The 27389-nt window shown below is 46.2% G+C and overlaps 1 protein-coding gene across 2 annotated transcripts; it reads right to left on the reverse strand.

The window, feature by feature from the left end:
- Window positions 1-17: 17 nt before the first annotated feature.
- LOC138821164 (metal transporter CNNM3-like) lies at window positions 18-24141 on the reverse strand. Of its 2 annotated transcripts, XM_070013246.1 has the most exons (8): window positions 22909-24141; window positions 8332-8475; window positions 6688-6837; window positions 6192-6361; window positions 5916-6012; window positions 5465-5601; window positions 4245-4380; window positions 18-290 (listed from the first exon to the last, which is right to left on the reverse strand). In XM_070013246.1, the coding sequence occupies exons 1-8, from the start codon at window positions 24131-24133 to the stop codon at window positions 241-243; spliced, it is 2109 nt and encodes a 702-aa protein (XP_069869347.1). In that variant the 5' UTR covers window positions 24134-24141; the 3' UTR covers window positions 18-240. The 2 variants fall into 2 exon arrangements, with proteins under 2 accessions (XP_069869347.1, XP_069869346.1); XM_070013245.1 differs by lacking the exon at window positions 18-290 and having other exon boundaries at window positions 3191-4380.
- Window positions 24142-27389: the final 3248 nt, after the last annotated feature.

Consider the following 27389-nt stretch of genomic DNA (forward strand, 5'->3'; position numbering starts at 1 on the left):
GTCCTAGAAAACTTCCTGTAGCTTGTGGGTCTCCTGTATGTTTTCCAGATGGTGAAATGCAACTCTACCTCTCCCACACACAGCCCACCCCAGAAGTGCCTCCCTGCCTGGGGAGCTAGCTGTCTATATTGCCCAGCAGCAGCCTAAGGGTGGGGAAGCAAAGCAAAGAGAAAACAAAGGAGATGTTTACCTTGGTGTTTTCTTAAAACAAAAAATTGCTCACTAGTCCACAGTCAGTTATCAACTGCAGTTTCCAAATGTGCCAAAGAGGGAAAGGTCTACTGGGAAGGCTAAAGAGAGCAGAGAGAGACAGAGAGAGAATAGACAAGCTATTGAGCAATGGCCAGCCTCCAGTTCTGCAACACCACAGGGGAAGGCTGGAGAGGACCATGCACCACACAGGTACCCAAGGCTGCTGTGCAAGCTCACAGAGGGAAGTCACCAAGCTCAGTGGTGTGGAAAACAGGCCACATGGAGGACTTATTCAGAATCTGAATGCGAGGTCAGTCATCAGAAAACCTTCAGTAAAAGTATTTTAGACTTTTCATGTAATTTGGGCTATGTCACAACTATGCAAGTCTGCTGTTGCCACTTAGAGGCAGCCACATGCAATCCATAAATAAATGGGTTCCAGTGAAATATTTATTTAAAAGAATACAGCCAGCCAGATCTGGCCCTTGAACCACATTCTGCCAGCTTGTTGCAGGGAATTTTAGAGGATTGTTTCTTCCAAGTATTTCAATAAAGATACTTGTCTACTGGAGATCTAATACTCAAGTTTCCAGGGAATGTTGTTACCTAAACCATGAACAATGCCCCACCCAAACCTCCATGTAGGCAATGACACTAAGCTCTTCAGGGAAGTGAAATGCCAAACTAACAGAGCTAAACACAGAAGACCCTTGAGAGTTCAGGCAATGAACAAAAAGGTAACAGGCAAGCCTCACTAGGAACAAATGTATTATTGAAAATAATCAACAGGTAAAAATAACCAACATCATTATGTTGACAGAATAGTGGTTAATTCATCACAAAGAGAAAATAACCCACAAAGCCATTTTACATCACTCATACTCTCTTACACAACAGCCCATTGAGTAGCTTAAAGCCAAGGGATTTTTTTTTGGGGGGGGGGGGGTCAGTTGTGGGGCTTCAACTCAAGAGCCTGGACACCATCCATCCCTGAGCTCTTTTGCTCAAGGCTAGCACTCTGAGCTACAGGGCCACTTCCGGTTTTCAGGTGGTTGATTGGAGATAAGAGTCTTACAGACTTCCTGCCCAGGCTAGCTTTGAACTGTGATCCTCAGATCTCAACCTCCTAAGTAGCAAGGATTACAGGCATGACCCACTGGGGCCTTGCCCAAGAGATTTTTTTTTAAATGCCAGTAGTGGGGCTTGACCTCAAGGCCTTGTGCTTTTGCTCAGCTTTTTTTTTCTTTTTTTTTTTTTTGTCGGTCGTGGGGCTTGAACTCTGGGCCTGGGCGCTGTCCTTCAGCTCTTCAGCTCAAGGCGAGTGCTCTACCACTTGAGCTACAGCGCCACTTCCGGTTTTCTGGTGGTTTATTGGAGATAGGAGTCTCACGGTCTCTCCTGCCCGGGCTGGCTTTGAACCGCGATCCTCAGATCTCAGCCTCCTGAGTAGCTAGGATTACAGGCGTGAGCCACCAGCGCCCGGCTGCTCAGCTTTTTCTACTCACAGCTGTACTCTGCTACTTAAGCCATGACTCCACTTCCAGCTTTTTTTTTTTTTTTTTGCCAGTTCTGGGACTCACAGGGCCTGGGCACTGCCCCTGAGCTCCTTTTGCTCAAGGCTAGGGCTCTACCACTTGAGCCACAGCACCACTTCCAGCCTTTTCTGTGTATGTGATACTGAGGAATTGAACCCAGGGCTTCGTGCATGCTAGGTAAGCACTCAACTGCTAACCACCTTCCCAGCCCTATTTCCAGCTTTTTGCTAGAGATAAGGATCCCAAGGAACTGTCTGCTCATGCTGGCTCCAATCCTCAATTCTCAGATCTCAGCCTCCTAAGGAGGATAGGTTTGAGTCACTGGCACCTGGCACTAAGAAGTTTTTTAAAAAAAAAATCTCCGGGCTGGGAAGGTGGCTCAGTGGTAGAGTGCTTGCCTTGCATGCATGAGGCCCTGGGTTCGATTCCTCAGCACCACATAAGCAAAAAGAAAAAAGCCGGAAGTGGTGCTGTGGCTCAAGTGGTAGAGCGCTAGCCTTGAGCTGAAGAGCTGAGGGACAGTGCCCAGGCCCAGAGTCCAGGCCCCACAACCGGACCCCCCAAAAAAAAAAAAAAATCTCCATGAACTAGGGGTATAGTTTAGTGGTACAGTATTTGCCTAAGTAGTTTGGGTTCTGACTAGGGGTATGGATCAAGTGGTAGTGCACTTACCTAGAATTACCTAACTACGAAGCCCTATAATACAAAAATGATTCCGGATTCAATTTCGAGTACAACAGCAGTAAAAAATCAAAATAATGGAATTTCTGGACATGTGACAAAAGAGGCACCAAATTAGGTCTGTACCGTGAACAAAATATATACTATGAGTAGCAAATAGAGCCAGAAAAGGCTCCAGTGTAAGAAAAATAAAGCCAAATGGCTTATATTTGGAAAAAAAATTTGGCAAGGAAAACATGCTGATGTGAAATTCTGAATCAGGAGCTCCTTATAATACCAACCCTAAGAGGTTCAGCTCATCTAAGTAGACAGTCCTTTAGAAAGTATACTCAGAGCCAGCACTTAAGAAATAAGGCCCTATGAGATGTACAAGTCGCTATGTCGAAAACAAACTTTACAACTTTGTTGGGGGGGGGGGGGAGGATTGGGTAGTGGGGGGGAAAGGGGGGAAGGGATGGGAAGGGAAAACAAAGGAGGAGGCTACAATGCTTGATAAGAAATGTACTCATTATCTTGCCCATGTAATTGTAACCTCTCTATACAGTATTTTCACAATAAAAAAAGAAAGAAAGAAAGAAAGAAGGTCCTAGCTGAATGCCAATGGCTCACGCCTGTAATCCTAGCTACTCAGGAGGCTGAGATCTGAGGATCGAAGTTTAAAGCCTAGGCAGGGAAATCCGTGAGACTCTTATCTCCAATAAACCACTCAGGAAACCAGAAGTGCACTGTGGCTCAAGTGGTAGAGAGCTCTCCTTGAGCTGAAGAGCTGAGGGACAGCACTCAGGCCCAGAGTTCAAGCCCCACAACCGACAAAAAAAGAAAAAAAAAAAAAGAAAGAAAGCAACAGGGCTCTCAACTATTGTCCCCTTTTCTCAACACTCAGAGCTGGAGCCCATAGGGACTAACCATCCATCACAGTGGCTCACAGTATAAGTCTCTGCCTTGCACCTGCATGCTACCTCAGAATCCAGAAAACTGGTTCCTACTATAAACACATATTTGTGTTCTCAACCATAGGTGATCTAAGTGATCACATAGGGAAGTCTCAGAGAGGCTGTCCAGGCCTAGGCCCGCCCTTTGACTTCCATTCCTCATCTGTAAGATAGTTCAACAACTCCCACCTTTGCACAGTGCAAAGTTCTCGAGTACATACAGAGATGGTTCTTAGTATGGTATCCACCGAGTAAATGCTCAGTCAAAGCCCATTTATGTCATGTTAGCATGGTGGGGTGAGGAAGCAGCTTACACGCCTCCCACAGCTTTTCCAGAAACCCCAGCCTGGCAATTTCCAACTCAACACTAGGACTAAACCACTATGAAACACAACAACAGGAGCCTGGGCTTTCCACCACCCTGATCCCACTAACCTGACTTCACGGGTCAGCCCCAGGTGCCTATGCCCTTTCTATACACCGTGGATCCAGATGAAATGGTCCTTTACCAATGGCATGTGCTGCCCCAACTCCTGGGCAAATGCTATTCTGAGCCAAACTAACAAAGAAAAACTTCATTGTCCAAGTGACATAACTTTAATGGCCAGAAGAATGTCTGAACTTGCTATTTCCTATTATCAACTACCCTAAGCCAATTCTAAGAGGCCCTCGGGAGAAAATACTGCCTTAATATGATCTATTTTGAGTGCCAGTTGGTCTATAGCTTGGTGTCATCCAAACTACTCAGGCAGCCAGAAGGCAAAGAATGGGAAGAGAAATGGAGGCAGCAGAATACAAGGCAGGGGAGAACAGTGAGCACGTCTCTGTATAAGCACTGAGAAAAAGCAATTTCACTTGCCCTCTGTGTGCCAACACTGCAAGATGTGCCACATGGGGTGCTTACCTGCTGCAGCAGATTTGTCACCAAGGAGCCTGGTCTGACTGCCTGGGATGGCATGCAGGTCAGAATTCTCAGGGGACGGCGGCAAGCTCTGTGCTCGGGTAGCCAGGAGTGCATTGAGGTACTGCAGTCGTGTAACCTAGAAGGCAGGTGTTACCCAGCAAGCACAGTATGTGAAGTAGATGCTGCTAGTAAGGCATAAACAAGGGCTCACTTCTGACCTTCACTAGACAGGCAGCACAAGGACAAAGGAAGAACTTTAAGCTAGTGAAGTGCAGAGAAAGCCCTGGAACCAAGTGCTTTCTTTTCTTTCCTTTTTCTCTTTGTCAGTCATAGGGCTTGAACTCTGGGCCTGAGCTGTCCCTGAGCTCTTCAGATCAAGGCAGGTGCTCTACCACTTGAACTACAGCTCCACTTCCCCAAGTGCTTTTTTGTTTTTTACTATACTGGGTCTTTTTTGTCCTGAGTTTTGATCTCAGGGCCTTATGCTTTGCTATGCCTAGTACTTGCTTGGGCCACACCTTTAGCCCTTTTTGCTCTGGCTTTGAGATATGGTTTGCTCTTTTGGCCAGGCCACCCTGGACAACTATCTTCCTAGTTATGTTCTAGCTGGGAGTCTGACAGGTATGTGCCACCATGCCTAACTTTTTCTGTTGGGGTCTTAAGAACTCTTCTGCCAGGGCTGACTTGAAATCTTGATCTTCCCCATCAGCTTCCCGTATAGCTGGGATATTAGGTATGCACCAAAATGCCTAGCTATTATTGACTGGGATGGGATCTTATGAACTTTTTGATAGACTTGCCTTAAATTTCAATCCTGATCTCTGTTTCCTGAGTAGCTAGCATTAGAGGTATGAGCCACTTGTGCCTGGCACAAGCCAAGTGTTCTTGAGATCTCCACAGAGCATCTGAGTATGATTAAGGTACTATATGCATGTTAAAACAGAACATATCAGAGCAAAACCCCTTTGGTCAACTAATTGATGATATTAATATTCCACAAGTTCCAATGGAGATCATATTTGAGGCCTGGAGGCAGACCCACATGGATGGTCCATAGCCATCCACAGAGCAGAGCCTCATCATTTAGGAAAAAGAACAGGTATAATCTTGGGAGAGTCATTCAGTTTACTCTGCATATATACACTGTAACCAGCTAGACTAGCCCCCTGGAGACAGCAAACTAATTAAAGCTAACAACAATGAGCAGTCCAAGTAGTTACCTTAATGAGCTGCAAGTCAGAGAGGGCCCGCACAGTATAGTCAGGACAGTATGCTGAGGAACGGATACTGCTCTCTAATGGCTCGGGCTGCTGGTCATGGCGAGTAGGCTGTCGCGAGGAGACTGGGGACTGGTGAACTAAGAGAAGGAATAATCAGTGATGTTTCAACTGAACGGTTTCTAAGAACTATCCACAAAATCACCCTTGTAGGGATAGGTGGAGACTTAGGAAAGAGTAGAGGACACATCTGATGAAGGTTTCCAGGAATGGGGTGGGTCATGAAGATGAAGAAGGAAGAAATGTTGCGGTGCCCTCTATGTAGCACAGAGACAATGAACATTGGTGTGGGAGCAATGGGCTCTCAGGGAAGCTAGAGAGCCACCAAGGAGGGCAGGGAGGGAGAATCTGCAGACCATGACACCAGCCCTAAGGTACAGGGGACATAGCTCACCTGAGGATGGTGCTGTCAAGGCAGACACTCCATAGTAGGTGAAGGCCCCATTTTCAAACTTCAGGCCCTCCTTTCCAATCTCCACCTCAACCCTGCCCTGAGGGAGTGGGGAAGAGGAGGAGACAAAAGAGGTAGGCAGATTATCTTTCCCATTAGAAGGGAGTACAGGGATAAACTATTGCCCTTAATTATTCAGGGGTGGGTAACTGGATGTCCCTCTCTCCCTACCACTCCTCAAGGACTCTCCCTGCGTTTCTGAGGATGGGGGAGGCTTACCTGCAGGATGAGAATGAAGTAGTCCACTGGCTGGCTACGCTGGTACAGGTAATGATGTGCAGCCAGGCGGTTGCTCTCATCAAACTTCACCTCCTGGTTCACACTGGGATGCTTCAGCAAGTGCAGCAAGACCTTTTCGGAGATTCTCAGTGGGCTGAACACATCCACCTCTGCCCCATAATGGGAGAAAGGGACAGTGTCCACTAGGGCCCAAGTGGCCTGTCACCTTCTATGCTCTCCTTAGCAAGCCTCTAAGCTGTTACATTCACAAAACAGCTGGGCAGAGCATACACCCAGGCCAGCTAAGGCTCCCCAGCCACACAACACCTCAGGGAGCACCAGCCCAGCACTGTTTTTGCCCATGTGTGCCACACCTCAGCTGCACAGGGAAGCAGAAATGCTCTCTTCTGAGCTTCTGCACACCATGACAGGGAGCCAGAATTAGTGTCTGCCACTGGACTGTGAGAGAATTGATAAGGACCACTCTTTCCCTCACCTCTGGAAAGGAAGCGTTGGGTGGCTAGGAGCAGCTGGGGTGAGATTTTTACTTTATATTCATCATCAGACACCTTGAACAAGGAGAATTCCTCCTTCCGCTTTAGCGGGGCACTCAGGGGAACAGACTTCTTCCTCATTGTATCAGCTCCTGCATTAGTGAGAAGAAGGCACATATAGGCATCAGCAATTGGTCCAATGAACACAACCAAACCAAGACACCCTGTTCCCTTTGTCCTTCTACTAGGGCCTGGGGAACCTATGAGAAGACAAAAACAGAGTCCCATGGACACATCTTAGCCCTGCTCCCTCTAAGGTACCTGACCTGGTAGTCATTCTCCACACAGGACTACACATACCCCAAGGGTGCTTGACCCACATTCCAAATATGCACCAAGGAAGTACAGCTCCCTTCCATGGCCCAATTCTCCTGGAGACAATAATGTTATGAATAAAGCAGTTTGTATACAATAGTAGGCCTTCTCCCCCACTGGAAAATATGTTATTGAGGATCACCAATAACAAATGGCAGCAGCTGTTTTTTTTTGTTGTTTTTTGTTGATCGTGGGGCCTGAACTCTGCGCCTGGGCCCTGTCCCTGAGCTCTTCAGCTCAAGGCTAGCGCTCTACCACTTGAGCCACAGCGCCACTTGCAGCTTTTTCTGATTATGTGGTGCTGAGGAATGGGACCCAGGGCCTCAGGCATGCAAGTCAAGCACTCTACCACTCAGCCACCTTCCCAGCCCAGCATCTGTTTTTGAACCTTAGCCACTGTGCTGACCTAGGAAAAAAACACCAAGAAAGAAGAACAGGACAGAACAATGAAGGACAGAGTATTTTCTTGGAGATGAATGAAATAAGGAGACTGGGTCTAAGCAATATGCCTTGTTTTTACAGTCATCCTGGTGCTTTGCTGGGTGGAGGGGGCTTTCCACCCAGCTCTGAAAAGCCTAGAAGGGAGACCATTCACTGGACTGTAGATGTCATGCTGTTTAGTGTTAGAAGAGCTTTTGCCACAGAATGCTGGCCTTCAATTTCCCCTAAAAGGTTTGATTCACTTGCCTCTAAGCCTCTAGCTTCTAAGTGTAACCCTATATGGAAAGTTTAAGCTGACCCCTGAGCTACTTCCCTACATAGAAAGTTCTGCTGGAGCTGGACACTGGTGGCTCATGCCTGTAATCCTCGCTACTCAGGAGGCTGAGATCTAGAATCACAGTTCAAAGCCAGCCCAGGCAAGAAAGTCCATGAGACTCTTATCTCCAATAAACCACCAGAAAATTGTAAGTGGTGCTGTGGCTCAAGTGGTAGAGCATTCATCTTGAGCTGAAGGGCTGAGAGACAGCACCCAGGCCATGACTGACAACAACAACAACAAAAAAAAGTGGCTTCACTGACTGAATGGAAGCTGCAAGCATATACGTGAATTACATGATGGGATGCCATGATTTGCACGGAGGTGCAAGTACTCTGCTACAAGGGAACAGTATTGGTCCATGAAGATAAGATACAAGATGAATGGGGCCAGGCTAGGGAGCCAGACAGTTTCTAGTGGTACTGAGATCCACTAGCCTCTAGTACACAGGACACTGTATCAGGACACTGGAAGAACTAGTTGAGCCAGAAAATAACTGGGAGTAAAAACTCACGGTAGTCTTCAGACTCGTCCAGGATTTCAGACTTGATGATCTCCTCAATGACATCCTCCAAAGTGACCAGGCCCAGGACCTCATAGAAGGGGTCGCCTTCACCCTCATTGTTCACCTTCTGCACAATGGCCAGATGTGACTTTCCTGTATGGAAGGAGACACTCATTTATAGCCTGCAGGGCTTCCATGTTTCTTAATCAACCCTGATGCAAACTCACCACAACAGCAGAAGTTAACATTTGTGCTGGGTACTAAGTCACTTTTTCTCTATGTTCTTATGACTTTCAATATACTAAGGGAAACCTCAGAGGTTTTCTTGAGCGCAGCAGAGCTAGGATTTAACCTCAGGTCTATATAACTCCAAACCATAGCTTATAGACTCCCCTGAGACAATCTAAAGAGCTAGGGGGCAACTGGCCATCCTGTTAGATCTCTGGGTTTGATTCAGGGCCTGTGGTTGCTAGGTAGCACTCTACCAACTTGAAGATGGAGTCTCAAGGTCTTTTCTGTCAGGTGGGGCCTTGAACCTCAGTCCTCTGGAGCTACCTCTGAGGAGGCAGAATTATAACGCAGCAGCCTTTTCTTTTTTTGAGACAGGTCCTCAATGTGGAGCCACATTCACTGTCTTCCTGCCTCAGCCCTGGAGTGCTAGGATTATAGGCATGTATCACCATGACCTAATTCTTAAGGCTGTCCTCTAGGAGTTGTCTAGGGAATGGAGATATGTAAAACTAGGTCACTCTGGAATTCAAACTGTGAAGGGACAAGGAGTTGGAGGTGGGAACTTACCCCTTGCTCTTTTTTTCTTTCTCATGTTAACTTGTTAGCTTACTATTTGGTTCATTTAGTGAGGACATGTAATCTTGAAAAAAGCCCAGGTCTCAGAGTTCTGAGGAATCTTGAGGAATTTACTCAAAATAAGTGTCTTTATTCATAGAATTTACATTTATTGAAAGAAACAGAAGGCAAGCTACACATGTAATTTTAAATCTCCTGAATAGCTAAGAATCAAAAGACTCAAATTAATAAAATTAGAAACAGGGAACAACAAGTATCAAAGATATCCAAAGCATCATGAGGCTGAAAGGATCTGTCACATCCATCCCAGGGGACTACACAAAAGCAGGCAGACACAAGGTTTATTAGAGGAGCCATGTTTGCCCCAAGAGAGACCACATGGCAGCCTCCACTATCTAGGTAGCAGCAGGGTCTGATGGGTCAAAAGTGAGATAGATGGGAGTTCAGGTGGGTCTGGGCAGAGAGAGGGAGGGGTCAGCTGTATGGCGGGAACTCCAGGGCAGGGAGGAGCTCAGGTCTGGGTGGAGCTGAGGACCAAAGGTGGGCATAATGCTTACAGAGACAATACTTAGAAAACCTAAATCAAATAAATTGAAAAATATAGAAGAAATAGATACATTTTCTAGATACAGTTGATGTATCAAAACTGAACCAAGAGGATATGAACCACTTATAACAAGCAATGACATTGAAGCAATAATAGTCTTCTAACAAAGAAGACAAGATGGATTCACTGCCATTCTATCACATCTTTAAAAAAGAACACTAGGGGCTGGGAAGGTGGCTCAGTGGTAGAGTGCCTGCCTAGCATGCATGAGGCCCTGGGTTCTATTCCTCAGCACCACATAAGCAGGAAAGAAAAAGCCAGAAGTGGTGCTGTGGTTCAAATGGTAGAGCACTAGCTTTGAGCTGAAGAGCTCAGGATCAGCACCCAGGCAGAGTTCAGGCCTCACTACTGGCAAAATAAATTAAATAAATAAATAAATAAATAAATAAATAAATAAATAAATAAATAGAACACTAATACGCCAAACTCTTTCATTAAATAGAAAAGGAAAGAACACCACTGAACTCATGCTATGAGCAAGTATTACACTCATTCCAAAACCATAAACACCCAACAACAGCAAAAAAAAATTCTTTGATAAATATTGACGCAAAACTTCTGTGTCTGTGTGCGTGCACTGGTCCTGGGGCTTGAACTGAGAGCCTGCGTGCTTTCCCTAAGCACTTCTACTACTTGAGCCAAAGCTCTACTTCTAGCTTTTTTGGCAGTTAATTGAGATAAGAGTATCATGAACTTTCTTACCTGAGCTTTCTTTGACCACAATCCTCAGATCTCAGCATCCTCAGTAGCTAGGATTATAGGCTTATGCCACCAATGACCAACATAGGGCAAAAATTCTTAATAAAATTCTTGCAAATAGAATTCAACAACATATTAAAAGTATCACCCATCATGATCAAGTCAGTGTCATCCCACGGATGTGAGGATAATTTAGCATATGTAAATCAATAAAAATAGTACATCATATAAGGATTAAGAACAAAAATCATATAATTACCTCATTGATATAAAAAAAATCCTTTTAGGGGCTGGGAAGGTGGCCCAGTGGTAGAGTGCTTGCCTTGCATGCATGAGGCCCTGGGTTCGATTCCTCAGCACCACATAAGCAAAAAGCCAGAAGTGGCACTGTGGCTCAAGTGGTAGAGCACTAGCCTTGAGCTGAAGAGCTGAGGGACAGCGCCCAGGCCCAGAGTCCAGGCCCCACGACCGGACCCAAAAAAAAAAATCCTTTTAGGGCTGGGAAGGTGGCTCAGTGGTAGAGCGCTTGCCTTGCATGCATGAAGCCCTAGGTTCAATTCCTCAGCACCACATAAGCAAAAAGAAAAAAGCCGGAAGTGGCTCAAAGTGGTAGAGCGCAAGCCTTGAGCTGAAGAGCTGAGGGACAGTGCCCAGGCCCCATGACCAGAACCCCCCCCCCAAAAAAAAAAATCCTTTTACAAAATTCAACTTTTTTTTTTTTTTTTTAAATTATAAAGCTCTGATGACCCAGTACAGGTGACTCATTCCTGGAATCCTACCTACTCATAGACTGAGATCTGAGGATTGTTGTTCAAAGCCAGCCCAGGCAGGAAAGTACATGAGACTCTTATCTCCAATTAACCACCAAAAAAGCCAGAAGTGGAGCTGTGGCTCAAGTGGTAGAGTGATAACCTTGAGCAAAAAAGCTCAGGGAGGCCGGGAATGTGGCTTAGTGGTAGAGTGCTTGTCTACCATGCTTGAAGCCCTGGGCTCAATTCCTCAGTACCACATAAACAGAAAATGCCAGAAGTGGTGCTGTGGCTCAAGTAGTAGGGCACTAACCTTGAGCAAAAGAAGTTCAAGGACAGTACAAAGGCCCTGAGTTCAAGCCCCAGGACTGGCAAAAAAACCCCAAAAAACAGCTCAGGGACAATGCCCAGGCCCCAAGTTCAAAGACCAGCACACACACCCAAAAAGAATCCAATGAAGAAACTAATACTAAGAATAGAGAAGGAATGTACTTGAAATTTTAAAAAGCTATACATGACAAATTTAAGCCAATATCTTATTAGAGAAAATTTTCCTCCAAAGTTTGGAAACAGCCTTGGTGCCAAGGGTGGCCCTCTTCCCCTCTTATTCATATGGTACTAGAATTCCTAGCCAAGACAGTAAGACAAGAGAAAGAAATAAAAAGGATTAAGGAAGGAGAAAGTCAAATTAGCTCTATTTGCCGATAATAAAACCCTATATATAACAGAGCCTACAGACTCCACCAGAAAATTTCTAGGTCTGATACAACAACTTTGGAAACATAGCAGAATATAAAATCAGTACTCAAAAAACAATAGTTTTTTTCTACAAAATATTTAAGTATTCACTTAACCAAGGGAGTAGAAGACTATAAATCCTTGAAGAAAGTGACCAGAAATGGTTAAGACTTCCTTTCCTATGTTCACAGAATAGGCAGAATCAGGGGCTGGGAAGTTGGCTCAGTGGTAGAGCGCTTGCCTTGCATGCCAGAGGCCCTGGGTTCGATTCCTCAGCACTATATAAGCAAAAAGAAAAAAAGCCGGAAGTGGCACTGTGTCTCAAGTGGTAGAACGCTAGCCTTGAGCTGAAGAGCTGAGGGACAGCGCCCAGGCCCAGAGTTCTGACCCCATGACCGGACCCCCCCATAAAAGAAGAATAGGCAGAATCAATATCATAAAAATAGCCATCCTGCTACAGCAATCTACACATTCAAAGCAATACCCATCCAAGTCCCAATGTCATCTCACAGAAATAGAAAAATCAATTTAAAAATTCATATGGAGACATAAAAAGCACCAAAAGAATGAAAATAGTTCTGAGTAAGAAGAGCAGCTTTGGAGATATCGGATCTCAATATACTAAAGGGCAATAGTAACAAAAACAAGTTTGCTACCAGCACAAAAACAGACCCAAAGACTAATGGAACAGAACAGACAGCCCAGGAATAAAACCATACAACTACAGTCATCTAATTTTCAACAGAGGAGCCATATTATACCCTGAGGAAAAGACAGCCTCTTCAACAAATGGTGCTTTGAAAATTGGTTATCCATTTGCAGGAGACTGAAACTTGACCCCTGTTCAAAATTCAACTCCAAATGGATCTAAAACCTCAAAGTAAACCTGAAACTTTAATCTACTACTGGAAAACAGAAAAACCTGGAGGTTACAGGCACAGATAATTATTTGCTGAATAAGATTCCAACTGTCCAGAAATCAAGAACTAGAATTGATAAATGGAATTACATCAAATTAAAAAGTTTCTGCACAGCAAAACAATTACCAAAACCAAGAGACAATCCACAGAATAAAGTCTTGGCCAGCTAGTTATTCAACAAATAAAGGATATGCAGAGTATATAATAATAACAATATCCAGAATATATAAAGTGTTCAAAAAATAGCAAAAGAACAAATAACTGACGACAGTTTTCCAAAAAAGAAACACAAATGAATGGATACATGGAGAAAGGTTCAACACCCTTAGCTATAAAGGAAATACAAATCAAAACTACACTAAGATTCTATTTTACCCCAGTGAGAATGGCAATCACCAGCTGGGAACTGGTGGCTCATACCTACCTACTCAGGAGGATGAGATCTGAGGATCAAGATTCAAAGCCAGCCGGGGCAGGAAAGTCTGTGAGACTTTTAGTTGCCACTAAACTACTCAGAAAAAGCCGAAAGTGAATAAAAATAAAAATTAAAAAATGCTTGCTGTAAGATAATAAACAAGTTCCTGCTTGACTTGAAAAAAAAAAAAGAAAAGAAAAGAAAAAGCCGAAAGTGGTGCTGTGGCTCAAGTGGTATAGCACTAGTGTTGAGTACAAACAGGCTCAGGGATAATATCCAGGCCCAGAGTTTAAACCACAGTACCAAAAAACAAAACAACAACAACAACAACAAAAAACCCACAACAATGGAAGTGGTTCTGTGGCTCAAAGTGGTAGAGCACTTGCCTTGAGCTGAAGAGCTCAGGGACAATGCCCAGGTCTAGAGTTCAAGCCCCACAACCAACAAAAAAAGAAAAACCCCAACAGCAAACAAATTAATAGAAAAAGAAAACAGCATGGCAATCATCAAGAAAATAAACAACAAATACTGAGAGTAACACAAGGGAAAAAGGAACCCTCTTTGCTACTAGTGAGAATGTAAACTAGTACAACCATTATGGTAATCAGTACAAAGGTTTCTCAAGAAATTAAAAATAGCTGGGTGCCAGTGGCTCATGCCTATAAACCTAGCTATCCAAGAGGTTGAGATCTGAGAATTCAGGCTGAAAACTAGCAGAAAAGTCCCTGAGGTTCTAGCTACAGTTAACCAGGACTAGAGACATGGTTTAAGCAGTAGAGAGCTAGCCATGAGCAGAAAAAGCCAAGCGAGAACCTGAACCTGAGTTCAAACTTGGGTACCAGCAAAAAAAAAAAGCTAAAAATAGATCTTCCTTATGACCCTACCATCTATTACTGGGCAAATATATGAAGGAGAATAAATCAGCATATGAATGATATCTGTATGCCCTGTACACAATAGCCAAATGGTAAAATCAGCTTAAGTGCCCAACAACAGATGAATGGATAAAGATGTGATGTGTATACATATAAACAAACATATATAATGAAACATTATATAGCTCCAAACAAAAAGAAAATCATGACCTGTTTAGGAGGTAGGGAAGAGAGAAAGAGGGAAACTGATTCCGAGACAGACTACAACTATGCATGAAGACAAAGCATCTAAATGAAGGCTGTTGATCAATGAGGATGGGGAAAGAGAAAGCAAGAGGTGGTTATTCTGAGCAAAACACGATATATGTATGCCTGAAATACTATGGTGAAACTCCTTGGTATAATTAATAACACATTAAAAACTGAATGTCAGGAAAATAGAACAGGCTCTGCTGTGAGCAGTGGGCACAAGCATGAGGGAGTTGGGCTAACAAGGGAGCAAATGAATATGGATGAATATGGTTAAAGTAGTTTGTTCACATGTATGAAAATAAAATAATGAGACTTGATTAAATTGTTTTAAGAAGAGGGGAGAAGGGTAAGGAGAGTGATAGAAGTTAGACTAAGGGCATACATTTATAATATATGGAATTGTCATAATGACACTCTCCCTTGCACAACTAATGTACACTAAGAAAAAAAGTTTTTGGTTTTTTTTGGGTCCGGTTGTGGGGCCTAAACTCTGGGCCTGGGCACTGTCCCTCAGCTCTTCAGCTCAAGGCTAGCGCTCTACCACCTGAGATACAGCGCCACTTCCGGCTTTTTTCTTTTTGCTTATGTGGTGCTAAGGAATCAAACCCAGGGCTTCATGCATTCAAGGCAAGCACTCTACCACTGAGCCACCTTCCCAGCCCCAGAAAAAAGTTTAAAAATAGTAAAATTAAAAAAAAAAAAGGAAGTGGCACTGTGGTCAAGTGGTAGAGTGCTAGCCTTGAGCTGAAGAGCGGAGAGACAGCAGTCAGACCCAGAGTTCAAGCTCTGACAAAAAAACAAAAACAAAAACCCAGGCCGGGCACTGGTGGCTCAGGCACGCCCGTAATCCTAGCCTCTAAGGAGGTTGAGATATGAGGATCGTGGTTCAGCCTGAGCAGAAAAGTCCATGAGACTCTTATCTCCAATTAACCACCAGAAAACCAGAAGTGGCACTGTGGCCCAAGTGCTAGCCTTCAGCGGAAGAGCTCAGGGAAAGCACCCAGGACCAGAGTTCAAGCCCCACAACCAACCAAAATAAAACTAGGTAAGATCAAGTTTAATAACATACTGTAAGCCACCCAATATAGCCATAATATTATTCCAACATGTAATCAATATAAAAATAGTAACAGATACCTTACCCTCTTTTTTATGCTAAGACTCTAAAACCTGTTGTGTAATACTTGCAGCACAACTTGATCCAATTAAGAGTCCTCTCAAGGGATCCACAGCCACAGATGAGAGTGGAAGGGCTGCTGGACAGGGCTGGGCAGGGCTAAGGCATATTGCACTGAGTACATAACCTAGTGAAAAAGCTGAGGGTAGAAGTTAGCCCACACCTGCATGTGAGGCTTAGTTGCTCTTAGAACTTTTCAGGAAAGCAAAATAAACAAAAAAATCAAGCTCACATTTTGATGAAACAAACTTTACATATGAGCTTAACTAAATAAAGCACCATTCTTCAAGAGGCTCTAATATCCTTGGACAAAAATTAAAAGGTAGAAATGACCATATTAAGTCATCTCCCTCTTCCCAGGAGCAAAAGGCCAGGGGCCCCTGAGAACTCTGCTCAGTCTTACAGATCAGAGGTCCTTAGGGTGCCAGTTTCCAGATTCTTTCCAACTCTGGGTGATGGTGCTGGGAATGGCTCTACCTGGCTGCTCTGATACAGAATGCAAACTGGTCAAGCCAGACCAAAGAGGCCAAGAGCAGGACAGTCTTTAGATTCCTAAAACCAAAGCCCTCATTCTAAATGGTCACCTCAAAGCTGACAGGCCTCATCTTAGCTCCCTGAAAAAGGAAGCCAGTTCTTTTAGCAGACTACTTATAAGATGGTGCTGACATTCCTTGCTCTCAGACTCCAGTGAAAACAGAATATGATTTGGTGTGACCTGTTATACTAGGATGATTCACAACTGGAAGGAAGAAAGCAGGGCTCCTAGAAGAACAATCTCAGAACAGTGAGTGTCCATGTGATTAAATCTCAGACAGGTTGTCCAGGGCTCAAGGAAGCAACTATGAGAAGGCAGTAGGGGAATACAGAGAAAGGTTAGCTGGAAGGATTATAGCTTACTCTCCATCTAACAGCACTCAAAGGGGCATCTGCATGCTCTTGATGCACCAGCTCCGTGGAGTCATGGGCAAGTGCAAATGGCCTGATCTGCCAACATAACCATAAAACTGGAAAGACTTTAGAGTTTTAAGTTTAGTTAATAGACATATTGGTACTCAAAGTATTTAGGTGTTGAAAGATCCTTTCCATGATGCCTATACTTTTTAATGTATATGGTACAAGGAATAGCCTAAGCAAGCACTCTACCACTTGTGTTTATCTACGTTGAGAAAAGTTATGTGCAAACATTTGTCCCAGCTGTCCCAGTTGGGACAAGCTGAGTGTCTGACAAGAGAATAAACCCAGAACTCAGCTGCTAACAGTGGGTGAAGTGGATGGAGTTCACCCACTTTAATCTTTTCATGAGCCGGTGGCTCATGCCTGTAATCCTAGCTACACAGGAGGCTAAGATCTGAGGATTGTGGTTCAAAGCCAGCCTGGGCAGGAAAGTCCATGAGACTCTCATCTCCAATAAACCACTAGTAAACCGGAGTGGCACTGTGGCTCAAGCGGTAGAGCGCTCGCCTTGAGCTGAAGAGCACAGGGACAGCGCCCAAGCCCAGAGTTCAAGCCCCACAACAATCCCCCCCCCCAAAAAAAGAGTATTACTGGGAATTGACAGAGAAGGCAGCAAAGGTCAACAGCATTATGGAAAATACAAGTCACTTACTACAATTCTACTTACTCTTCCAAGTAATAGTGTACAAAATAATAGCTACATCATTTCAAATCTGCACTGAGATTTATTCCTCTACCAGCTTACAAAATGCCTAGGCAGATGGTATTTAGTGCTAGAAAGAAGGTAACAGAGCAAGGCTTTGAATGGCACTGCCCAAGATGCCAGGGTTCATGCCAGGATGATCAGTAGGTAGTACAACTGTGGATGCTAGGCAGAAGACTGAAATGTGAGCTGGGCAGTGACTTTTATATGTATATTTGGCTAATCGGGATGCAGATATCAGAAGGATCACAGTCCAGTCTGGTCAAGGCAAAAACATGAGACCCTATTTGGAAAAATGAGTAAAGTGAAAAGGACTAGTGGCGTTTAAGTGATAGAGCATCTTCCACAAGTCTCCAAGTTTAAACTCCAGTGCTGCCAAAGAATATAAGAGAATATAGCCCTTGTTCTTAAGCAAAGGAATAAAAGGGTATGATAAAATGGACTTTAACAAGGAAAAGAAGACATCCACTAAAGGACTGCAGAAAGAAAAGCTGTGAAAGCTCCAGGACATCACCAGAAAGACAAGAGTTTTTTTATGCTGAAAAAGGCCTTCATTCACCGTAGGGACAAGGGTGAATAAAGGGGACTTATGGGATCCCCAGTTGATCTTGAGGTTCCATCACTAGCTTCTAGGAGGAAACTTTTCAGCATGTTCTCAGGTATCTTCTAGAAATAGTCTGATTAGAGCAGAAAGGCACTGAATTCCCCCAATCCTCCAGGATCAGGATGCTTGAAACTTGCTTGATTCTCCAGAGCAGTTCATCTACAGCAGAACAGAGCATCTGTACTTGGCCTTCCCTGGCTTTTTTTTTTGGTCGGTTATAGGGTTTGAACTCTGAGCTTGGACGCTGTCCCAGAGATCTTCAGCTCAAGGCTAATGCTCTACCACTTGAGCCACAACACCACTTCTGGTTTTCTGGTGGTTAATTGGATCTCAGCCTCCTGAGTAGATGTGATTATAGGCGTGAGCGCCTTCCCTGGGTTTGACATTTCTTTCCTATGACATGTCAAGAACAACCTGGTTCATTTACCCATCCTCAGTAGGCATACTCCACTCTGTAGCTGTGATTAGTGGAGGCCTGTCTACATTCACATGTCCCATTCAGTCTCCCAATCACTAATGACTAAATCTACTCCTGCAAAGGCCAAATGAGGGACTGGAGTATGGCTCAGTGGTAAAGCACTTGCCTAGGATGTAAAGCCCAATCACCAGTGGGAGGAGGGATGTAAAGGGCATCCTGACTGCTGCCCTCTGCTCCTGATCTCTAGCTTTCTCTTGGAAAGTAGACTCTTTCTTTAGCTTCCAGTACATTCCAAGCCTCTAGATCTCCTCTTTTTGTGGTTCTACCACTTCTTCCATTCCTGTGGCTCAAGAGAACACTTCTACACTAAAGTAGAGATCTTAACTTCCCATTTGGGTCTGTCACTTACAATTTTCATCAGCTTCCTGCCTCTTGAGACAATGTAGGAACACAAATTCCAATGGAAGAAAAAAGCTCACCTGCTCCCTGGCCCAACCCTTAGGAAGACAACTCCATAATGCAAGCAGAAAGCTAAGCTACATTGTCAGTTTCTACATCTTACTCCACCCACAACCCTCAGCCAACCAGCAAAATTTCCCCACTCAACTCCTAATGTTCTTCTGGGTCTCCGTCTCAGGCCACTATACACTTGCCTGGTCCCCCTCACCAGCCACTGATGGATGGAAACCAGATGGTGCCATTCTGCTTAAGTGCTGGGGATCAATCCAAGTCCTTCATCTTACCTCAACTTGTAGACATTTAAATTTTTCCCAGCTAGGATCCTCAACAATCCTGGGTCAACCCTTTGCAGTGAAGATTCTGACACTGAGGGTTTAGAAAACCAACAGCTTTCACCAACCTTAACCTGTGTGTCAAGAAGCAGCTCTCTCACCAACCTTATACTATAATATCATGACCAGCTCCAGATAAAGGTGACTCTTGTTCCATGTCTTATATGGTGACTACTCATAAGCAGAGAAAGTACAAGTCCAGCTAAAACCAAATGCTAGGGGGAATTTTTCTTTTTCTTTTTTTTGGTTGGTCGTGGGGCTTGAACTCCAGACCTGGGCACTGTCCCTGAGCTCTTCAGCTCAAGGAGAGAATTCTACCACTTGAGCCACAGCGCCACTTCTAGGTTTCTGGTGGTTAATTGGAGATAAGCATCTCACAGACTTTCCTTCCCAGGCTGGCTTTAACCATAATCCTCAGATCTCAGCCTCCTGAGTGGCTAGGATTTCAAGTGTGACACCAGTGCCCAGTGGGACTGTTTTCTTTTTTTGTTGTTGTTGGTGCTGGGACTTGAACTCTGGGCCTGAGCACTGTCCCTCAGCTCTTCAGCTCAAGGCTAGCACTCTACCACTTGAGCTACAGCGCCACTTCCAGTTTTCTGATTGTTTATTGGAGATAAGAGTTTCACGGGGAGGGGGGTGAGGGGGAGGCTGGGAAGGGATGTGAAGGGTAAACAAAGGAGGAGGCTGCAATGCTTGATAAGAAATGTATGCATTATCCTGCCCATGTAATTGTAACCCCTCTGTACAGTATGTTCACAAAAAATAAATTTAAATTAAATTTAAAAAAAAAGTTTCACGGGGAGGCGGGAGATGGGAAGGGGAAACAAAGGAGGAGGCTACAATGCTTGATAAGAAAAGTCCCCATTATCTTGCCCATGTAATTGTAACCCCTCTGTACAGTATTTTCACAATTAAAAAAAAAAGAAAGAAAAAAAAAAAGTTTGACGGACTTTCCTGTCCGGGCTGGCTTTGAACCAAGATCCTCAGATCTCAGCCTCCTGAGTAGCTAGGATTACAGGCATGAGCCACCGGCACCCGGCTGGGAATGTTTTCTTAAGAAACCTGTTAACAAGACTTTGAAACACCAAAGGGACAACTGTAGTCTGTACACTATTCCCTTAAAAAAGAAGGAAGTCAAAATGTTAGGTGATATGACAAAACTAACAGGACTTAAGAAACAAAGAACTCCCACTCATTTGGTTGAACCACTACTAAATATCCCCATGCTGCTGATCACATATATGGTATATAACATATGAGCACCATTATATATTACAGACTGTGATAGACAATTTGCTCCAGGAAAGTTAGAATGAACTTGTGACTTTAAATGAGCATCATTATTCCACAATACTGTGAATTTCCGGAAATTAAGTAATCACTTAATCACGATCAAAAAAAAAAAAAAAAAAAAGAACCTTGGGGAAGGGAGGGAGGGAGGGGATGGTAGGGGGAAAACAATGGAGGGGGTAACAATGTTCAAGAGGAAGTGGAAGTGTACTCATTACCTCACTCATGTAACTGTAACCCTCTGTATAGTATCTCTACAATAAAAAAAATTAAAAAAAAAAAAAAAAAGAAGGAAGTCTAGCTGGGTCACACCTGTAATTCTAGCTACTTGATGCCAGCCCCAGGAGAAAAGTTCATGAGACTACTTTTCAACCCATATGCCTGTCATCACAAGCTAAGTGAGGCTGAGATTGGGAGGATTACAGTATCAGGCTAGCCTGAGTAGGAAAGTCCTTGATACTAGGTCTCTGTGAAGGAAAACTGGACAGGGTTGTTAGCAAATTTCTGTGATCCCAGCCAAGCCTAAAAATGATAAGATTGTGACCCAGGTTCATACCAGAGGGAAAGAGACACCTTATCCTAAAAACAACCAATTAAAGAAGACGGGACTAGTAAAAGACAAGGTTGGAGGCATGGCTGAGCAAGTTTTTCCCAGTACTACCAATGACAGAGGAGAGAGGAAATGGAGGGAGAGGGGAGATATGGCAGCTGTACCTCCAGGTTCATTCCATCTACTAATTAATTCCAAGCTACAACCCCCACCTCCCAGCATTTGCTCTACTAACAAGCATTAACTACCAGCAGCATACCAGGCCCAAGTATTTTACAAATCAACCCCAGTTCTTTTATAGACTCATCACTAACAGCTAAAAACTTTAAGCAAGGTTCCTAAACAACCTTCCCAGGACCTAGGACCTCAATAGGCAGACATAGAACGGAACCCAGTCTTCTGACTCAAGGACCATACTGCTGGCCCCCACATCATGAGAACATCATACTTTAGGATTACTAGCCTCAACAGTCTACTTATCACCAGGAACCTCCATGTGGACCCCACCACAGGTTCCCTCCCCAGAGAGGAGATCAGGGCCATATTTGAAGGAAATGGCCAGGAGCCTCTGAGAGTTCACAGCTGCCAATCCAAGCCATCAGCCCACTCCTTAGCTATACCCAGCTGTGTGCAAGAATGAAAGGAGGTGAGGTATAGAGATGGCCTGTCGGAGCCTAGCACACAGCAGCACTCAACACACTATGTAGTGCTTATTCACAAAGACCTGCCTTCCTGCACTAATGATGTTCAAGGGCTCACTGAGATCCTTCTATTTGGACCTTGGGCCAGACGACTTCCCACCTGCCCAGGTCAGAGGGCACCTCCCATCACACTCTTTAGAATAGAGTATATTCAGAGCCTGGCCTGGGATACACATATCCAGCCCAAAGGAATGCAGAGATGAGAAGCATGACTGTTGTCCAAGGTGGCTCTGGAACCCCAAAGAATGAGGATAGAGAAGACTACAGAAGAACCAATGCCTTAACATTTTTAGACGGCCTCAGTGTTTTTACTTTTTTGGGGGGTGGAGAGTGAGGGTGGGGCTTGAACTCAGGGCCTGGGCACTGTTCCTGAGCTTTTTTGCTCAAGGCTAGCATAATACCACTTTGAGCCACACTGCCACTTCCGGTTTTCTGATGGTTAACTGGAGATAAAGAGTTTCAGTGGACTTTCCTGACCCATCTGGCTTTGAACCGCAATCTCAGCCTCCTAAATAGGATTACAGCTGGCCACCAGCGGCCAGCTCTGTGTTTTTACTTCAATTCTGGGAGTTACTCAAAATATTGAAAGGAAGCAGTAAAAACGTGGAGCTAAGAGAGGACCTGATAAACCTTACTTAAATGTAAGAAAAAGAGAGAACAGGACAGCTCAGCAGTAGACCACTGGCCTGGCATGAATGAAACCTTAGGTCTAATCCTGAAAAAAAGAATTAAAAATTGAGGAGATTAAAAAGAAAAAAACAGGAAAAGTTGCAGCAGTCGACAAGAGGAAATTAGCTCAGCATGCATTATAAAATTTTTCTCAATACTTATGCCATTCCTTGGTCTGCAATCCTGAAGGCAACAAGCTATCAAAGATCTTAGCAAGACCATGGGAGCATCTCAAGTTCAGTTAATTTGATATTAAGTGTGTACAGATAATAGCATCAGAATATGTGGAGTTCACCTTTTCTATGTCCTTCTAGCTGGTATCTACGAATTCTGCTCCACTATAAAGCTCAAGTGCACAAAAAAAAAAAAAAATGCCCTGTGGTGTTAAAAATCAAGTAGCAGTATCTTTCTCCAAATCGGGAGGAGGGCTCCCATGAAGGGGTGTGTGAAGATCTTTCTTTGTGTGTGTCATACTCAGGGTCTGGGTGCTGTCTCTTAGCTTTTTTTGCTCAAGACTGACATTCTACCACTCAAGCCATAGAACTGCATCCCACTCTGAACGAGTCTTTTAAAATATCTTAAAAAGGCATTCCCAGATTCAATGACATCGCCTTCTGGAATAGGTAGGTGCCTTCCACGGGGAGTTGGTCCTGATCCCCTTCCTTACCTCGCTTGAATTCCTCCAGGACGGCGTCTAGCTTGGTGTCGTTAAAGACGAAGTGAAGTGGATGGTTGTAAAAGCGGGTGATGGTGGTGAGTGGCGTGCAGTCTTCGGGGTCCACGAAGGCCAAGTCCTTGAGATAGAGCATGTCTACGATGTTGGAGCGCTCGTCCTCATACACTGGGATGCGCGTGTGACCGCTCTGCATGATGCTGGCCAGGACGCCGAAGTCCAGCACGGCGCTGGCGTCCAGCATGAAGCAGTCTTCGAGCGGGGTGAGCACGTCCTCCACGGTCCGGTAGCGCAGCACGCCCTTGCTCAGGTCATGGTAGGGATCGCCACCGCCGCGCGCCAACTCCAGCACCCGCTCGCGTAGTCGCCCGGGCCTCGCTGCCATCTCCAGTAACTGCCCCACGGGCAGCGCCACCGGCAGGGTGAGCAGCACCGCCAGGCGGCTGAGACCGAGCGCTCGGGGCGCCAAAGCCAGTGCCCAGCGCCCGCTCACGGCGGCCGGCAGCACCTCGCCCACCAGAAACACGAGCCCTGCGCAGCCCAGTACGGCGGGCACGGCGCGTTGGCCCGCTGCGCGGTACAACACCACCGCCAGGGCCGCCTGCGCCAGGCTGGCGAGGAGTAGCAGCGCGCCCAAGGCGCAGCCGGCCCAACGCCGAGCCGGTTCCAGGCGCCGGGCCGCCGCACGCTCCGTTTCCGAACCGCTCTCGCGCAGCACCTGCACGTCGGCGGGCGCCAGCGCCAGCGCACTCAGCTGCAGGCCTCGGGCCAGCGCCGCCAGCGCCAGCAGCCCGGCCGCCCCCAGGCCCAGCGCCCAGGGCGGCGCCGCCTCCTCCGCTCCGCCGCCGCCGGGCTCCACACGCACCGCCAGCAACGCGGAGTGCGGACGGCCGGCCTCAGCGCGCAGACGCAGCAACGCGCGCCACTCGCCCGGAGGGGGCACCGCCTCCTCGGACGACACAGCCAGCCCGCCCTCGGGGCAGCCGGCCCCTTCAGGGGCCACCCAGGTCCAAGAGCTGTTGGCCAAGCCCGAGCCAAAGAGGCGCAGGCGGAAGGTGGCCTCTGGAGAGGCCTCTCCGCGCACCCACCCGGAGCCCACCTCCTCCAGGCAGAAGCCTAGCAGTCGCGGGCCCGGCGCCACCTCCCCCGCGGCGTTGCCCAGGTAGAACACAGCGAGCACCCAGCCTAGCCGACCGGCCGCAGCTGCAGCCGCCGCCATCGCCCGCAGCCCCCTCTCGGCTTGTCGCGCAGCCTACCCCGCTCGCCCCGCGCCTCCGCCTCCCCTGGCCAATCATCGCCCGCCTTTTCTCCCCATCAGCCAATAGGCGGCCGATGAGGGCGGGCCCTGGGGGTCGGGCTAGGCTGCACCAGGGAGTAAACAAGCGGCGCGGGGCGGGCCGGGGGCGTGGGGCCCTTGGCCCGCCTGGGTAGCAGTGGTCCCGGGGCGAGCTGTGGCCCGCGCCTGGGGACGCCGAGTGGTGAGCCGGGCTGTGGGCCCTGAGGGGGCCTCCGACTCCGCGCGCCCGAGGTTGGTACGGAGCTCTGGATTCAGCGCGGGTCGTGGCGCGCCTGAAGTTGCCCTGAAGATATGTGTGCGGAAAGCATGTGGTTTCTTTTTATTTTAAAGGTCCTCCAGGAACTAGGGATGGCTTTCCAGAAGCCATTGGGGACGGCGTAACTGAGGTCCCACCGGAAAGACCCTTAGTAAAAGCACAAACATACAAAGCTAGTTTATCGGGGCGCCGGTGGCTCTCGCCGGTCAGCTAGCTACTCAGGAAGCTGAGATCTGAGGGTCGCGGGTCGAAGAAAAGCCCGAGAGAGGCTCATCCGCACTTAATCACCAGAAAATCCGCAAGTGGCGGAATGGCTCAAAATGGCAGAACGCTAGCTTTGAGCGAAAAAGCTCCAGGAACAGCGCCCGAGCCCTGAGTTCAAGCCCCATGACCGGCAGAAACAGAATCAACAACCACAGAAAGCACGATGGTGTATCCGGTCGCTCGTGGCTCACACCCGTACTAGCTCCTCAGGAGAGGGAGATCTGAGGATCGCAGTGGAAAGCCAGCCCCAGCAGGAGAAAGTCACACCCGTACTAGCTCCTCAGGAGAGGGAGATCTGAGGATCGCAGTGGAAAGCCAGCCCCAGCAGGAGAAAGTCGGCGAGACGTTCATCTCCAATGAACTACACCTCATCCCCCACCCCCCACCCCCAAAAGCCATAAGTGGAGCTGCCGCTTGAGCAAAAGAGCTCAGCGACAGCGCCCAAGCCCTGAGTTCAAGGCCCAGAGCCCGTTTCACTGAATCCTCACAGCGGCTTCATATAATGAGTATCTTACGGGAGAAAAAATGAAGCTCCCAGACTCAGCACGGATGAGTTCTGATGCAACCTAACACCCCAGTCACCATTCTAGCCCTGCTATGAAGCTGCAGCTCTGTCAGGAATTTCTAAGATCTGCTAATTCCACTCCCAGTCCTTAAGAGGATTCCTCAGGACAAGAATTCCCTTATTTATGTATGTGTATGCCAGTACTGGGGCTTGAATTCACTCACGGCTTGGGCACTGTACCTTTTTCACTCAAAGCTAACACTTGAGCCACAGCTCCATTTCCTGCTTTTTGCTGGTTAATTAGAGATAAGGGTTTTTGCCGGTCGCTGGTGGCTCACTCCTGTCATCCTAGCCACTCAGGAGGCTGAGATCTGAGGATCGTGGTTCAAGGCCAGACAGCGCAGAAAAGTCCGTGAGACTTTTTATCTTCAATAAACCACCAAAAAACCGAAAGTGGCGCTGTGGCTCAAGTGATAGAGCACTAGCCTTGAGCTGAAGAGCTGAGGGACAGCACCTAGGCAAAGTTCAAGCCCCAGACCAACAACAACAGTTTCATAGACTTGGCTGGGAATGTGGCTTAATAGTAGAGTGCTTGCCTAGCATGCATGAAGCCCAGGGTTCAATTCCTCAGTACCACATAAACAGAAAAAAAAAAAAAAAAAGCCAGAAGTGGTGCTGTGGCTCAAGTGGTAGAGTGCTAGCCCTGAGCAAAAAAAAGGGAGCTCGGGGATAGTGCACAGACCCTGAGTTCAAGCCCCATGACTGGCACAAAAAAAATAAAAAAGGTTCATAGACTTTCCTGCCAGGATGGTTCAAATCACCATCTTCAGATCTCAGCCTTCTGAATGGCTAGCATTACAGATATGAGCCACTGATGCCCAGCTAATGCCCTTATTTTATAAACAATTTGCTTGTGGAATGTTTGGCGCTCACTGCACATGAGTTTTATGTGCTTTCAGGCTGCTACGGTGCCCTACCATTGCCTGCCTCCTCACAGTCTACAGAATAAGCCACCACCTGAAGCAATAATGACATGACTGGGGCGTTGCACAGGACTGTCCTGTCTCCTCTAAAGAAAAAAAGATTGTGTAAGCATTATACTGGACTCTGCCATCCAGTGATCACTTCTTCCTGTCCAGGTCAAGATAAAATGCTGACTTGGAGATAGAACAGATGATGTGACCCAAATGAGTCATGTGCCTGAAGTCATTAACTAGCAAAGAACAGTTCTAGAGGAAAGGAAGGAAATCCCTGTGGAGTCAGAAATACAAACTCTTGCCTTTGGCAAGTCACCTTCTTCCATGCTCTCAATCTTGCTTTGAAAACAACCATAGGGGCTGGGAAGTTGGCTCAGTGGTAGAGCGCTTGCCTTGCATGCCTGAGGCCCTGGGTTCCATTCCTCAGCACCACATAAACAAAAAGAAAAAAGCCGGAAGTGGCGCTGTGGCTCAAGTGGTAGAGTGCTAGCCTTGAGCTGAAGAGCTAAGGGACAGCACTCAGGCCCAGAGTTCAGGCCCCACGACTGGACCCAAAAAAAAAAAAGAAAAAAAAAAAAAAAAAGAAAACAACCATAGTGAATTTTTTAAAGGGAAAAACTCAATAGAAGAACAATTGGATCAAGCTTTGAAAATACTAATTATTTAAACTACTAATACCTAAAGATACAAAGAATCTAGGACTGAGAAGACAAAGATGATTCTCAAAGGTTTTCCTTGTGTTATGCTGTGTGTGTGTGTGTGTGTGTGTGTGTGTGTGTGTGTGTGTGTGTGTGTGTGTGTGTGTGTGTGTGTGTGTGTGTGTGTGTGTGTGTGTGTGTGTGTGTGTGTGTGTGTGTGTGTGCTGGTCCTGGGGTCTGGGCGCTATCCCTGAGCTGCTTTTGCTCAAGGCTATTGCTCGACCACTTGAGCCACAATTCTACTTGTGGCTTCCTTGTGGTTAACTTGACATTAGTCTCACAGACTTTCTTACCTGAGCTGGCTTTGAACTGCAGTCCTCTGATCTCAGCCTTCTGAGTTTCTAAGATTACAGGCATGAGCTACCTGCACCTGGCCTTTGTGTCATTTTTTTTTCTTTTTCTTTTTTTTTTTTTTGCGTCGGGTCCTGGGGCCTGAACTCTGGGCCTGGGCGCTGTCCCTCAGCTCTTCAGCTCAAGG

Source organism: Dipodomys merriami, unplaced genomic scaffold, assembly GCF_024711535.1.
Source record: "Dipodomys merriami isolate MVZ:Mamm:240054 unplaced genomic scaffold, mDipMer1.0.p SCAF_90, whole genome shotgun sequence".
Lineage (NCBI taxonomy): Eukaryota > Metazoa > Chordata > Mammalia > Rodentia > Heteromyidae > Dipodomys > Dipodomys merriami.

Bases quoted from the DNA above. Each gene is read 5' to 3' on its own strand.
- LOC138821164 (XM_070013245.1), bottom strand. From the start codon at position 24,133: ATGGCGGCGGCTGCAGCTGCGGCCGGTCGGCTAGGCTGGGTGCTCGCT. The intron at 6,013-6,191 runs GTAAGCCTCCCC...CCACTCCCTCAG, and splicing joins ACTTCATTCTCATCCTGCAG to GGCAGGGTTGAGGTGGAGAT. The intron at 5,602-5,915 runs GTGAGCTATGTC...TCCTTCTCTTAG, and splicing joins CTTGACAGCACCATCCTCAG to TTCACCAGTCCCCAGTCTCC.